This window comes from Xenopus tropicalis, chromosome 8 (assembly GCF_000004195.4).
Source record: "Xenopus tropicalis strain Nigerian chromosome 8, UCB_Xtro_10.0, whole genome shotgun sequence".
Taxonomy (NCBI): domain Eukaryota; kingdom Metazoa; phylum Chordata; class Amphibia; order Anura; family Pipidae; genus Xenopus; species Xenopus tropicalis.
The window spans coordinates 111,581,643-111,598,015 of NC_030684.2; the positions used below are offsets into that span (position 1 = coordinate 111,581,643).

At 40.6% G+C, this 16,373-nt stretch overlaps 1 protein-coding gene across 3 annotated transcripts in view; it reads left to right on the top strand.

The window, feature by feature from the left end:
* Positions 1–10,049: 10,049 nt before the first annotated feature.
* The window catches only part of dph6 (diphthamine biosynthesis 6), a 37,468-nt gene continuing 31,144 nt past the window's right edge, over positions 10,050–16,373 (top strand). The window contains exons 1-3 of one of the 3 annotated variants that reach the window (XM_031891249.1): positions 10,050–10,205; positions 12,357–12,451; positions 12,580–12,767. In XM_031891249.1, the coding sequence (XP_031747109.1) occupies positions 10,147–10,205; positions 12,357–12,451; positions 12,580–12,767 (342 nt within the window). In that variant the 5' untranslated portion in view covers positions 10,050–10,146. Of the gene's footprint in view, positions 10,206–10,258; positions 10,281–12,356; positions 12,452–12,579; positions 12,768–16,373 lie in introns of those variants that run through there. The other 2 variants (XM_002932836.5, XM_031891250.1) reach the window with 2 other exon arrangements.

The following is a 16,373-nucleotide window of genomic DNA, read 5'->3' on the forward strand; positions in this document are numbered from 1 at the left end:
CTGGCTGTATGTGCCATACTCTGCCTGCCCTATGCTGCCTGTGTGTGCCATACTCTGCCTGCCCTACCCTGACTGTGTGTGCCATACACTGCCTGCCCTACCCTTCCTGTGTGTGCCATACCCTCCCTGACCTATGCTGCCTGTGTGTGCCATACTCTACCTGCCCTATGCTGGCTGTATGTGCCATACTCTGCCTGCCCTACCCTTCCTGTGTGTGCCATACCCTCCCTGACCTATGCTGCCTGTGTGTGCCATACTCTGCCTGCCCTACCCTGACTGTGTGTGCCATACACTACCTGCCCTACCCTTCCTGTGTGTGCCATACCCTCCCTGACCTATGCTACCTGTATGTGCCATACTCTACCTGCCCTATGCTGGCTGTATGTGCCATACTCTGCCTACAGTATCTATGTCTGAGGTGTGAAGAAGTGAACAATGGGAGTGATTACAGCCTGAGCCTCAGGTGTGAACACTGCAGGGGGTGAACAATGCAGGTATTAAAAGGTGTGAACAACACAGGGGATTACATTTTTAAACAATACAGGGGGATTACAGCCTGAATCTGAGGTGAGAACCATGCAGGGGGCCAGTTAATCTCAGTACTGATACCATTTAATGCTTACTCAAAGGTAAGCCATCAAAGCAGCCAGACAGGTGGGGGCCCGCGGGCCGCCAGTTGGACAGCACTGGTCTATAGGATAAACCCATGTAAATGGGACAAGCCCATGTAAATGGGACTTATCTAAGAGCCTAAAGGAATTTCCTCCCAGAATCCTGTTATGACATTTGCATACGCATGAGGCGGTCTCCTCAACTAAGGTAAAAAGTCGTGTATAGCTATTTAAAGGGGAACATCACCCAAAAGTCATGTACATGTATTTAAAGGGGAATGCCACCCAAACACAAGCATTTTGAAGAGTAAACATAATTTCAAGCAACTCTGCAGTATAAATCAATTAAATTATGCAGCCGTTTCATGATTTTTAATGTAAAAATAAGGTTTGGAACAGTTACTTAAGCCTGGCCCCCAGTTCTCCTGCTGACCTGACTGACTATTTTGAGACTCAAATAAAATGTAACAGCAGTCGGCTGTCCTCAGCCTGCCTTCAGCCTGCAGCCTCCAAATCCCACAATTCCCTGCACATGTGATGTCAATAAGGAAAGGTACATCACAGTGCAAAGCATTGTGGGGTGTGTAGTTCCTGCATGCTGTCTGTAAGCTGTGGAGAAGTTGTTACAATTTGTAACATCAATGTATTAGTCCCTCCTCCCCTGCCAGGATTTCAAACAATGCAGAAAGAGCTGTTTTGCAGCTGGATTTAAGCATATTCAAAAGGTATTTATTCATACTTTTTAAACGAACAGATTACAATGATGGGTATATTAGGGGTTTATGTGTTGTGTGGGGCACATTAATGCATTTTGGTTTGGAAGCTGAATTTCCCCTTTGAGCTGGGAGACCTCAGTTCAATCTTTTGAAAGTTGCATCTTTTCACTGATGAGACAAATGTTTTTCACTGACTACTCTACAAATAAAAAGTTGAAGAAATGATTTTATATCTAACTTGTCATTAATATACTATAAATCAAAATACAGTCATTACACTGGGAAATGTTTACAATATTAAACATTTTTACCAATGAAAAAAATAGAAGAAAAAACAGATATACAGTGGAGGAAATAATTATTTGACCCCTCACTGATTTTGTAAGTTTGTCCAATGACAAAGAAATGAAAAGTCTCAGAACAGTATCATTTCAATGGTAGGTTTATTTTAACAGTGGCAGATAGCACATCAAAAGGAAAATCGAAAAAATAACTTTAAATAAAAGATAGCAACTGATTTGCATTTCATTGAGTGAAATAAGTTTTTGAACCCCTACCAACCATTAAGAGTTCTGGCTCCCACAGAGTGGTTAGACACTTCTACTCAATTAGTCAACCTCATTAAGGACACCTGTCTTAACTAGTCACCTGTATAAAAGACACCTGTCCACAGAATCAATCAATGAAGCAGACTCCAAACTCTCCAACATGGGAAAGACCAAAGAGCTGTCCAAGGATGTCAGAGACAAAATTGTAGACCTGCACAAGGCTGGAATGGGCTACAAAACCATTAGCAAGAAGCTGGGAGAGAAGGTGACAACTGTTGGTGCGATTGTTCGAAAATGGAAGGAGCACAAAATGACCATCAATCGACCTCGCTCTGGGGCTCCACGCAAGATCTCACCTCGTGGGGTGTCAATGATTCTGAGAAAGGTGAAAAAGCATCCTAGAACTACATGGGAGGAGTTAGTTAATGACCTCAAATTAGCAGGGACCACAGTCACCAAGAAAACCATTGGAAACACATTACACCGCAATGGATTATAATCCTGCAGGGCTCGCAAGGTCCCCCTGCTCAAGAAGGCACATGTGCAGGCCCGTCTGAAGTTTGCCAATGAACACCTGAATGATTCTGTGAGTGACTGGGAGAAGGTGCTGTGGTCTGATGAGACCAAAATAGAGCTCTTTGGCATTAACTCAACTCGCTGTGTTTGGAGGAAGAAAAATGCTGCCTATGACCCCCAAAACACCGTCCCCACCGTCAAGCATGGGGGTGGAAACATTTTGCTTTGGGGGTGTTTTTCTGCTAAGGGCACAGGACAACTTATTCGCATTAACGGGAAAATGGACGGAGCCATGCATCGTGAAATCCTGAACGACAACCTCCTTCCCTCTGCCAGGAAACTGAAAATGGGTCGTGGATGGGTGTTCCAGCACGACAATGCCCCAAAACATACAGCAAAGGCAACAAAGGAGTGGCTCAAGAAGAAGCACATTAAGGTCATGGAGTGGCCTAGTCAGTCTCCGGACCTTAATCCAATAGAAAACCTATGGAGGGAGCTCAAGCTCAGAGTTGCACAGAGACAGCCTCGAAACCTTAGGGATTTAGAGATGATCTGCAAAGAGGAGTGGACCAACATTCCTCCTAAAATGTGCGCAAACTTGGTCATCAATTACAAGAAACGTTTGACCTCTGTGCTTGCAAACAAGGGTTTTTCCACTAAGTATTAAGTCTTTTTTTGTTAGAGGGTTCAAAAACTTATTTCACTCAATGAAATGCAAATCAGTTGCTATCTTTTATTTAAAGTTATTTTTTCGATTTTCCTTTTGATGTGCTATCTGCCACCGTTAAAATAAACCTACCATTGAAATGATACTGTTCTGAGACTTTTCATTTCTTTGTCATTGGACAAACTTACAAAATCAGTAAGGGGTCAAATAATTATTTCCTCCACTGTATCTAAGGAAAACCTCATATAGTACACAGGATGCTTAAAGCAAAATATATGAGATTATTTAATTAAAACCAAACCTAAAAGACAAATGTTGTCAAGACACATTCATTAAACCTGCAAAATATCCCCAATGCCACCTGTTCAACAATATATCAAATGTCTTCCGTTCAAGGGCTGAAATAAATATTTATGAAGGTTGCAATAATTGTTTCATAAAGGTGCAAGATGTACTATGGTTGTAGTTTTCATTAAAGTCCCCCTAATGAGTATAATCCGTCTCTTCTGCTCCTTTCCCTCACCTGCCCCCAAGGCAGATAGATACACACGAGTGAGATGCACATCTCTGTTTTGGGTGGGAAGTGAAATGTACTGGATAAGCTTGTCTGCTGTTTGGGGGGTGAATGGAGATTTGAATGTAGGCTGTGCTTTTTCATGGCTAATTATGTATTTTAATTTTCACAGATAATCTGCTGCTGGTCAGGGGATTCACAGTAACACTACAAATAAAGTATGTGTTGTATCCCAATTGCTATTGTATTCGCAATAATTATAGAAAGTTAGAAGCTGTTGTCTTAATATTTGGTAGCTCATGGTTTCTGCTTCTGTTTACCAGTTATATACAGTCACAAGGGCTTAATAGGCTGATTGTTACTGGAGTGGGACATTTCATAGGTAGCAAAACCTCTGCCATGACATATAGTGATGGGTCATTGTAAGGGTTAATAATCGCAAGCTGATTGCCAAATCAATAGCTTATTAGCCCAAGTGTGGGGACCTGATGATGGCCTAAAGAATCTATATCTTCTGAAAATTGGTCAGATTTTTGTTGGGCGGGTTTGACAATCCCAACAGTAGAGGACTGTATTGACTTGTTAATGCAATCCTTATCCAATGAGTCTGCATAGGTTCTATCACGATCTGATCATTGGCACACCACACATTTGGTGATTTGTTAGTGTGCAGAAGTGTATAATGTGGAGGAAAAGCTTGCATAATATACATAATAGTAGGAAATTGTCAACTTAAAAAAGCAAAGAACTCTGAGTAAAGCAGGAAAAAGTTCTGTTGTTGGAAAAAAAGAATAGGGCTACCAGATCACTTGAAAATTCAAGGACACATCAGATAAATACTGTTGCAGGGCAGCACTGTTTCATGTATTAAGACATACAATATATTTGGGAGCCAGATTTCAATGGAGCCCACAGGAAGGCTGGAGACTATATTTGATTTGGGCTACTTTTTATAACCAGACGAAATGCAAAGTTCCAAAATGTGGCTCAATTACAGGTATAGGATCCCTTATCCGGAAACCCATTATCCAGAAAGCTCACAATTACAGAAAGACCGCCTCCCATAGACTCCAATTTTATCAAATAATTCAGAATTTTAAAACTGATTTCCTTTTTCTCTGTAGTAATAAAACAGTACCTTGTAACTGATCCCAACTAAGATATAAATAATCCTTATTGGATGCAAAACAATCCTATTGGGTTTAATTAATGTTTTATTGATTTTTAAATAGACTTAACGTATGGAGATCCAAATGACAGAAAAACCCCTTATCCGGAATACCCTTACCCGGAATACCCAAGCATTCTGGGTAATGGGTCCTATACCTGTACCATGGGTTTTTTTTGCTTCCACAATGCAGCTTTTTACCCAAAATTCCAGCATCTTTTGAGCTTGCTGCTGTGAACACTGCAAGGTTAGAGCTATGCTAGAATGCAGGTGCAAGCTTTATGTGGCTTCAGTGTTCATAAATATCCTGCAAGCTGCATCTATGTTATTATTAGGGGTCATGCATCCAGGGCTTGGGCGGTCAATTACATGCTATCATCATTGTCGCAAATTTTTCGAGCGCTCAATACGAAAAAGTCGCGGCCATTCACGAAATTTGTAATGGCTATTATAAAGTCATAACAGTTACAAAAAAGTCGCAACAATTTACGAAAAAGTCATAACGTTGACGTAAAAATCACAAAAAATACGAAAAAGTAGCAAAATGTTCGTTTTCCAATCCGAATTTTTCTCATTCAGATTCGTGGATTAGTAAATCAGCCCCATAGAATCCACATTTGACACAGAAGTTGAACAGATGCCCATCGAGTTAGATAAGGGAAAAGAATAGGTAAAAATTGTACAAAATGTTATTGTTTAAAAAAAATTTCAAAAGATGTAATAATTTCCTTTAAAAAAAACAAAAAACTGCCCTAACTTCCTCTTTGTTTGGCCTCTACTCTATGTCATAATTCCCAAAGAAACACTTGGAGTACTGGTCCCGTGTCTACAATCGCCTTTAGAATCCTGTTGCGACATCATTCTAGATATACGTACAAGTGACTGTAAACCCTGATCTGTGGGAAATGCCAGTCAGTCTTTGATGTGCCACTTCACAGGCCAGTATTTTATTCCTTGGCACAAAGCACCTGGGAATTCTGTACGTCAGAGGAGGTGTGATTTTAAAGTTTCATATTGTGAATCCCACCCTTTCCTTCTGTTCCCAGTCTTTTGGCCTTGTGGGAGAGGGAGGGAGATTTCTGTAGAGAATACAGACCATTGCATGCAAGGCTCATATCCTCCTTCCTTTTGGGGGCCTTCCTGACACAGATCTGCCACTCACTTCCCAACAAATCTTAACTCTTTCATGTAATGTAACAGGAAACTGGCAGCTTACTGTAAAGATATACATGAGATATGAATATTTTAGGCACTGCATTAACCATGTGTACTGTGCATGTATTTACAACAATCACAATTGTTTTCATATATCAACAAATATGATGCTAGGATGCAACTTGAAATAAATTATATATATATAATTATCCTGCTTATCAGATTTAAACATGCAAAAAATATCACTTATGGGTGCAAGTGCAAATGTACAGGTTAGTGTGCTATTTATTGGTACAATTGCCATATATCTTGCACCTAGTGCCTATGTGCCAGTTCAGTCTTCTTTGTTGCATTGCATGCAAGGTGCAAAGTACAGGGCCCATGGATGAAAGGGAGCCTTGGAATAAAGACCATGCCTCCACAGGTACCTGACTAACACCTAGGGAATCAGCACTTGCATGAATGTCAGCAGTGATCTCGTCGTCGTTAAACACACTATTTGCAAAGTTCCAAGATTTCGAGGTGAAAAATGCTGTATTGAGCTTAAAAAATGCTCAAGCTGCATGAGCACATTTAAAGAACATGTTGTGTATTTTGCAGTGTAATTTAAGACAGCTAACTACATTAAAATCTGCACTGTTCGCTCGTGGTTTTATGCAGGTAAGTGCCATTATTTTGCGGTCCCCCAGGAAAAATCTATAGGTATATCTCTAAAATATTGGTTTAACCAGCCTATGATTAAATTCAGTGGATACACAAAAGGCTGCACACCTTACTTATGTGTTAATAAATACTTAATTTTTGTGTTATTCTGGACCATGTGGAATTCTATGAGTAACGGTGCAGCCAGTGCTAATGGCACCCAGAACCCACATCAACTTTGGTAAGATACGGCATTCTCTATTTTGTTCTAGAAATCAACTTGTGCCATGAACACCAAGGGATTTCCACTTTCATCTTACTGTACATGTCATCAATTACACTGTATGCTTATACCCACACTTTTTCAAGTGAGTTATTCCTATATATTTAGTTTTAAGGCACACAGCATATGATCACGGTCCTTTTGGCGAGAACTGTGGCAATTAAAAACATCCATGCCCCAAATTTCTATTAAGTTAAATAGGAAATGTGCCCCCAACAGTGCTAGAGTCAGTTACACACAGTCTTTTCAAATAAATCAAAGCACCCTATGGCCACTAGCCTAAGCTTACTTTGTATTTACAGTTAAAGGAACAGTAACTCCAAAAAATGAAAGGGCTTTAAAGTAATAAAAATATAATGCACTGTTGCCCTGCACTGGTAAAACTGGTGTGTTTGCTACAGTAACACTACTGTAATTTATATAATAAGCTGCTCTGTAGCTCCGGGGGCAGCCATTCAAGCTGGAAAAAAGGAGAAAAGGCACAGGTTACATAGCAGATAACAGATAAGTTCTGTAGAATGCAATAGTGTTTTATCTGTTATCTGCTATGTGCCTGTGCCTTTTCTCCTCTGAATGGCTGCCTCCATGGCTACATAGCAGCTTATTTATATAAATTATAGTAGACTTTCTGAAGTAAACACACAACTTTTACCAGTGCAGGGCAGCAGCACATTATATTTTAGTTACTTTTATACACTTTCATTTTTTAGTGTTACTGTTCCTTTAAGAGGCATTCTGGTGCCTTACTGGTCCCAGTGAGGGTTGATAACTTTTCTGGAAAACAATACTGTCTTTTCTTTCTCTGCCCTGTTTCATGTTAATAACATTGACACCTACAGTATTTTACAGGTTGGGTTGGGAAAATACTAGCAAGTAGTTCAGTCCCACATTTAGGACCATAATATTTTATTGCTTTGTTTTTCTTTTGTATTTTTAACTTTCTGTTGTTCCACACATGAGAAAAATCTACACTGCCAGCATAAAAGTACTATGATGTCAACACCAAAGATATGATTCCAGGTTTATCTTTGTTCTGTACCACACCATTTGACTATTAGAAAGAGCAAAGAACTGTGGCAGGGAAAGGTTCAAGCCAGGGTTTACCTTCCTTTATTAACAACATCAGTACCTGTTTTTTCCAAGAAATCGCCTCCACTGCCAGTGATTGTCAGCACCTAATTGCCCTTACTACAATGGCATCCATCTGTTTGTGCACACAAGTTGTTTTATGCCCTGAAATTGCACACGTAAGTGTTCATGGGTCAACCCTGTGTGTATACTGATAGGTGGATGCTATTGTAATCATTTTTGCACCAGCTAACAAAACTCCATGCGTGAAATGTTGCAAATTATTTTCTAGTGTTGTGCTGTAAATCACCCAATATTTCCTACTGCATATAGATTTTAGAGGTGTCTACTTTTAAAACGTGTATCCACAAGCTATGGGGCATAACAATAGACAGGGTTGCCACCTTTTTTGAAAAAAATGCAGGCCTTCCTATATTTTGATCTTTTTATCATTTTAGTAACACTGACATTAAGCATCCTTTTTATCTGCCAGGCAGGGTTGCTACCTGTTCAGGTTTAACCTGGACAGTCCAGTTTTTCAAGAGGCTGTCCAGGTCAAGACCTTCTTTCCAGTTTTCAACATTTACAGTATGGTGTTGATGATGATGTTGGTGGTTTGTGTGATTAACTATAGGAAGCACATTCTTACACCTGGACTGGCAACCTGTATATTCTGGCAAATGCCCTGTGCCACAGGCAGGCACTATTTATTGGCTGGTGGGCGGCTGTTTGGCCTCTGCGTACTTGAAATGCCAGGGCCTATTTAAATTTCATTCTGGAAAAGGGTTGCCACCTTTGTTAGGCTATACACCTGGGCATAGGAGGTGTTTGATGGTGTTGGGAGTGGGTTATTGCTTCCACTGGATGCAATTCATAGGGTTTCTGCCTAGTTTTCTGAATAATGGAAACGGGGAAGAAAATTTTGACCCCTAGAGCCCCTTTAAAAAGTGGGCAGATAGCAACCCTAGTCTAAACTTGCACCCTCTACATCAGGGGTGCTCAAAAGTTAGATTGCGGTCTACCAGTAGATCACTTTAAAGTTTCTGGTAGACCTTGAAGTGGAATTATTATTATTAACATTTATTTATAAAGCGCCAACATATTCCGCAGCGCTGTACAATAAGTGGGTTACATACATTGGACATACAGAGTAACATATAAAGCAATCAATAACCGATACAAGAGGTGAAGAGAGCCCTGCCCAAAAGAGCTTACAATCTACAAGTAGAAAGGGTTGAGACACAAGGTGTGATGGACTATAGTGTATTTTCTGCTCTATGTGTGTTGTTATGAATCTGTGCCTGTCAGTGTATGCACGTTCACACATTTTATGGTGAACATTTAAGTGTTATCTTGGGTAAATTATTAAACATTAGAGGGTACACTAAATGGCACTGTCTGGAATTAGACAACTCGATTTTTGTAGATAACAAATTTCAGTTACAGGCAGTGTCATTCAGCGGCTACAAAAGCAAATAAAGTGCTGTCTTGCATAAAAAAATGGCAATGACTCAAGGACCTTTATAGATCCCTGGTAAGGCCTCACCTTGAGTATGCAGTGCAGTTTTGGGCTCCAGTCCTTAAAGGAACAGTAACTCCAGAAAACGAAAGAGCTTTAAAGTAATAAAAATATAAAGTGGAATGCATTGGGATGAAATCCTGCCAGTTTCATCCCAGTATAGAAGATTGTCCCCACCAGACCGCTGTATATATTTGTTCCCACTTTATATATGTTTCTGTGTGCAGACTACAAAGTTGGCCATAAAGGAGGGAAGTTAAAACGACTACAACCCTTTCACATTAAACTTGAAATTGGCACTTAAATAATGTTATGTGGGCATTAAATGTGAATTTGGCACTGCATTTATATATTGCTATGTGCATTTGTTAAACATTGATTGATACTTTTTTTTGCTTATTGCGCCAGTATTAAGTGGCATTGGAAAAATTTCCATCATGTCCTCCAGCGTCTCTAAATACCAGGCATTTAGCCTGCAATCTTGCAAACCCTGATTCTACACACAGATGAACTATGCAAAGACATTTTTCAAGCAACTTTAGTCGAACACAGACATTCCCGCTGACTAATATGTTCAACTCACACACTACTACCCTCAAAATTCACAATAGGCACCCTGCCGCTGCCGGCACAGGCAATGGAATCGGCACCTCTCTCTTACGGGGTCCTAAAGGCCAGGGCAGCTGTGCGCCTGCGCAGTGCTACACGTGCTGGTACTTCCGGGTGTGAGAATAGCTGAATGCGGAGTAGGAGGCGTGTGCGATCCGGTGACAGCATGAGGGTGGTAGCGCTAATCAGGTGACCGATTGGAATGAAAGCAATTGTAGTTATTATTTGTTAGGCTGGTACTTCAGGGAGCTCGGAAAAAAGGCGGTGCGTGTTGGTGTCACTTATACAGAGCAAGTGTGCAGTGTGTGTGGCTCCTCTGCATCCCTGCTAAATGTGTTATCTGTATCCCTCATTATAGGAAATAACCTGCAACATGATTTGGTTTAGCAGAGTTTAGCAGGATAGTTACATAGTTACATAGTTACATAGTTACATAGTTACATAGGGTTGAAAAAAGACCTGTGTCCATCAAGTTCAACCCATCCAAGTAAACCCAGCACACCTAACCCACACCTACCAATCTATACACTCACATACATAAACTATAAATACAACCACTAGTACTAACTGTAGATATTAGTATCACAATAGCCTTGGATATTCTGATTGATCAAGAACTCATCCAGGCCCCTCTTAAAGGCATTAACAGAATCTGCCATTACCACATCACTAGGAAGGGCATTCCATAACCTCACTGCCCTCACCGTGAAAAACCACCTACGCTGCTTCAAATGGAAGCTCCGTTCCACAGGTGTCTTGCAGCATTGAGCGCCTCTTATATATGTTTTCCCTTCACCGAGGCAGGGTAATTGGCTTCTGGTGAAGTTAATCCTGGTCTGTGATGTGTGAGTTTCATAAGAAACAGATTCAAGTCTCTGTTAAGCTCTGGGTAACATATTGGGGGCACAGTATGTTTGCTTTCTTTCTGTGGTCAATGTCTCTAGCAACCAGATAGCAGTTTTCATTATAGGTTACATACCTCCCAACTGCCCCAAGGGGTGGTCCACCTTTAAATAAACTTTTAGTATGATGTAGATATTCATAGTTTAAGATTATTTGCAATTGGTGTTCATTTTTTGGGGGGTGTTTGACTTAATTAGCTTTGTGCTCTGCCATTCTCAAGTATGAAACTATGGCAATTATCTGGTTACTAAGGTTTCATTTACTCTAGTAACCAGTCAGTGGTTTTCGTGCTTGAAGTTGCCACCTGTGTGGTTTTGATGAAGACAGCCCAGTTTTCAGAAGAGCTGTTGGCTCAAAACTGCCTGCCCAGTCTTCCAATTTAGGAAAGACTAGATTGACACAAGGACCGATTGCCACACCATAGCCCACTCTGTCCCCACCTTATGACATCGCCACCCGCCCTCCTGCCTGACTATCAGGAGAAGGAAAGGTGGCAACTCTAGGCTTGAGGATGAATAGGAGAAGCCTAAATAAAAAGCTAAGTAAAAAAGGAAGAATAAGAATATAACTGTAGCCTTACAGAGCAAAAGCTTTTTTGGGTGCTAGGGTCAGTGACCCCCATCTGACAGCTGAATAGAAGAAGAAGAAGACAATTTAAAAAAAACTATTATAGGGGAACTCTGACTACAGAACCAAAATTTATTAAAGATCCCACACAACACAGAAGCCCCTAATGTACTTATCACTGTAATCTGTTCCATTAAAAAGTATGAATAAATACCATTTTTATATGCTGGAATCCAGCTGCAAAACACAGTTTACAGACAGCATTCTGGAACTACATAACCCACAATACATTGCACTGTGATGCTACTTTCCTTTTTGACATCACGTGTGCATATTATTACAGTAAACATCATGAAAAGGCTGCATAATTTTAATTGGAAGTGTATTGCAAAGTTGGTTGAAATTATGTTTACTTTTTAAAAAGCTTAAGTTGCATATGGGTGGAGTTCCCCTCATTTGAAAAGTTGCTAAAAATGTTGCATTCTATAATACGCCACTCCTCCCCTAGTGATTATAATGATATACCTGAGACCCTGGCCCGGTGCTTTTCTTTGCTGAAAACTGCAGTGGTCTGGGTTACTAGTGTAGGAGCTGCCATTTTCCTGAATCCTCTCCACTGTCTGGTCAGGGTGCCAGCAAAAAAAAAACATTTCACTCTACTGCACTTGCACACCTGGCCTGGGACTGCAGCAAAAATTCAAGAAGTGGAAGAAAATGGCAGCATGGTCCTCCCACAGTTAGTTTTGAAGTTGAAATCCCAGTGTTAGGGCATCTTTCTCTGTTCTCTTTACAATCTGTGCATTGCCCTTTTATTGTGTCCTAAGTAATTTAATGGTACCTCTCTTCAACCATTGTGGGTTTCTTTCCTAGTGGCGGGAAGGACAGCTGCTATAACATGATGCAGTGTGTTTCTGCTGGCCACCAGATTGTTGCCCTGGCAAACCTGAAGCCTCCAGAAAGCACAGGTAAACCGCATAGGAGCAATATAATGCAAGCAACAAAAAATATAATAAAGTAACCTCTGTAGTGCACTGTAGGAATCCATTGCTTTTAAGCAGTATCAATGATGCACTTTCCAATGCTTTTTTTGCAGCTGATGAGTTAGACAGTTACATGTACCAGACTGTTGGGCATCATGCGTTAGAGCTGTATGCAGAAGCCATGGGACTGCCTATCTATCGTGCCACTCTGCAGGGCACCAGCTTGGATACAGGCAGAGCTTATGCCCCACAGGAAGGGGACGAGGTGGAGGATCTATATCGACTACTGAAGCTGGTGAAGGTATTAATATTTATAACTGATAACATTTTCTATTGTAATAAATAGATAGAGGCAGATAAAATGGGAAACATTTAAAGGGAATATTTCAAGAATGTAGTGGAACATGGGAAATGTGAGACATAGGCATTACTTCCATTAGTTGGGTTTCTGAAGGATCCTTAGTTAAGTTGGGTTGAAAAAAGTCCATCAAGTATAACCTCTCCAAACAAACTCCTGTACTCATACATACATATACAGACCTATTTATACACACACATAAACTATATATACCGGGCAAGAGCTATTCGCAAGTAACATGGATTTTTATGGTCGAGCAGCCTCACAGAAGCCTAACATCATCTTGGACAATGTCAAGGGTCGGCTGAAGTGTGGTATAAATGTTGCTGCCATTGTACCCTGTAAACACGTTCACGTCCAACGCTTTGCCAGGTGGCAGACTTGCAAATATGTCTGGTTTTACTAGATGCCAAAAAACACAACCTGCTTGAATGAATAATGGAAGGAGAAGGAATAAAGGCCTGGGTCCATGGTTCCGGTAAAAGCAACCTCTAATGCTATTGAAATGTTCTTCTTAGTTTGTGGCAACTGTGGGATTGCTTTTTCCTACTTCAGCAGAAAGATGTTGCCATGGACAAAGCAAGGTCCATACAGCATTGGTTTCCCAAGACAAATGTGGATGAACTTGACTGGCCTGTGCTGCGCACTGGGTACAAACCAACTGAATACATGTAAGATGAATTGCAAACCAGACCTCACCTTCAGTACCTGTGCAAAACCTCACTAATGCCTGTGTTACTGAATGGAAGCAAATCTCACCAACAAGTATGCCAACATGTATATGAAAGCCCAAAAGATTAGAGTATGTTAAAGCTGCAAGGGTAGAACCAGAATCACATAAATACCCTTGGTTTTAGAATAAAATGTTGGACAAGCGAGTGTCTGCATAGTTTTGCTAAAACCCATTATGAGCGGTGCAGTGAGGTTCTGGCAGAAGTACCAAAGGGCTTTCCATAATGACATGGCACTACTATGTACTGCATTCTGAATGCTTAAGAATGACACCTTTATGTTACTGGGATGATCATGCTATAGCTCATATTGTAGTGTAAACATAGATGTATTTAACTGTGATCTGATCCATAAATCTACATGCCACAAATGGTATGCTAAAATATTTGTATTGCCTGTGTCTATTTGCAGAGCTGTTTGCTTTTTTCTTTCTATTGATCTCCTTTTCAGGGGCTTTTTGGCTCTAAAGAGGCACAGGTTTGAAAAGGGTATTCACATTGTCGCTTGTACGTTCCGTAAACATTGCTGATTTTATCTGTGATTTCTTGTTTAGAGGCAAAGTGATTAATTGCTATCACTTCTCAAGGTAGTCTTTATATCACCATTTATAATTATATTACCAGTTTGGAGGAATTTTATGTTCATGTTTGCTTCAAAATAATTCTTAACAATTGTGGATAGGCTCTCTCCAATGTTTGTGGTCATTATCTATATTGTGCTGTACCGACTTGTTAACAAGTACAGTTATGTGATCTCTTATCCAGAAACCTATTATTCAGAAAGCTCCATAATACAGGAAGGCCATGCTAGAGCATGACAGTGACCTGTAAAATAAGTAGGCTCTAAATACTCTAGAAGGCGTGGGCAGTATTTGGCAGAGGCTGTTAATAAGCCGTATGAATCGCTGTTGGTGTCTTTCTATCTAGCATGGGCGTGATAGTTACTAGCTGTGCCAGCCATTGACATTATGTCATGCACAGGAATGGCACAGGGGCAGCGTTCATTCATGTGCAGTATTCACAACACTGGGATGATAGTGTTCATGCTTTAACCACAGATTTAAAATAGAAGTAGATAAACAAGTCTTTAAAATGTAGGCACCCATAGATTTTTTTTATAATGTAGTTAACTAGGGCCTCATGATTCCTTCTTTAAAAATTCTCCTCTAACTCATCACCAAGCCCAGCATAACTGAGAAGTCCCAATGCTCCAACATGGCTTAACTGCAAGGTAGTTCTGTCACTTACATTGGGCTATGGGCAGCTAAGTTCTAAAATAGGCTTAAGTACTGGTTACGTCTAGACTCCATTCTATAGATGGATTGAAACCACCTGCCTCTAGCACATTGTGATTTGCTACGTGACTCTAGCTGCTCAGCCAGGTTGGAGTGTCCTAAGTTGCAATGGACTGGGGTGACTTAGGGGCTAATTTTAATTAAGAGTAGTGCAGTCCTTATTTACTATTGCTATTGATAAATTCCTATCAGTTACAGTGATGACTTGCCACTGACTATTTTGATGTTTAATTATTTCATTGTTTCCCTGCTACACCCTTCTTTTATACTAGCCACCTGCATCAGGTATATAGACTTAGCCCAAAGGGGATCATGTGACTTCCCCCAGCATAGTGTGTTTTGAAGCATTATAAATAATGTGTGTGAGGCTAACAAATTGACAAGCACCTGCACAGTGCAGCCTCACTGCAAAACAGTGTACTTCTTTTCCTTAGCCATGCTTAGGCTTGTTTTAGCCATTCTTTGTATGCCTTTTTCAGTATTTTAAACATGATACGGCAGTGCCCCCTGCTGCCACTGCCCATTTATTACTACCTCAGTTTTAACTCTAAAATTGTTCTCGGTTGTTTTGGAAGAAAGGGTAAATGTCACCAGACAGTGCTGTCAGCAGAGTGCACAGATAGATTTTTATTTGGTAAAGGGCACATCCCCTTAAGGATGTTGTCCTCCTATTTTTCTTCTTCTTTTTACCGTTAATTAGCAACACTTTACTGTATTTTTATTTTCTTCGCTTGCTCCTCTGTGATCTCTCTCTTGTCTGAGATCAGAAGCCAGCTTCCTGGCCTTTTGCCTTCCATACCTTGCTGAGATAAAGGTGGGCAAGATTGCTGTGGGCTAGTTTCCTTAAACTCTCATGGGAATTGGCTGCAAGTAGCCACGATTAGCAAGTGCTCTATGATTCTCAATAGAAAATGCTTTCTAATCACTGGTGTAGTATATTCAGTGGACAGTGACCTATGGAGATTTTGGCAGCTTTATAGTCCAGGAAAATATGTAGCAGGCACACTGTCCAGAAACACTGTCCAGAAATCTCCTGTGTAGCTTTCCTTTTGCTATCTCCCCTCTCTATTCCCTCTTGCTTCTCTCTGGTTCTCTCACTCCCCTCTACCGCTCTTTGGGAAGAAACCACTAAATTAAAGCCTGGTTTAATTAAAATAGTGATGAATGCAGATTACATTAAGAAGAGACAGTAAAATACAGCCACTCTGGCTGGGGACAGACTGGATAATTGCTGGATTGAGCAGCGGCCCATGGACACTTACAGGAAATGCTCTGTTTAATTTCCAGCTTCCTTTAAGGAGAGGAAAAGTTTTCAATCAAATCTTAAGTCCATGCCACGAGCCCCAGAAATACACAAGATTAAGGGGCTGATCACAAACAAATATAGCGCCGTGTTTGGGGAAATGCTCACTAGCTGGTTAGATTTCTACACTTTCTCCCACCAGAACATTGAGGGCTGTATATAAAAGAATTATACAGTATTGGAAGAGGGTTGCCTGTGGCACACCAGTCAGCAACGCATT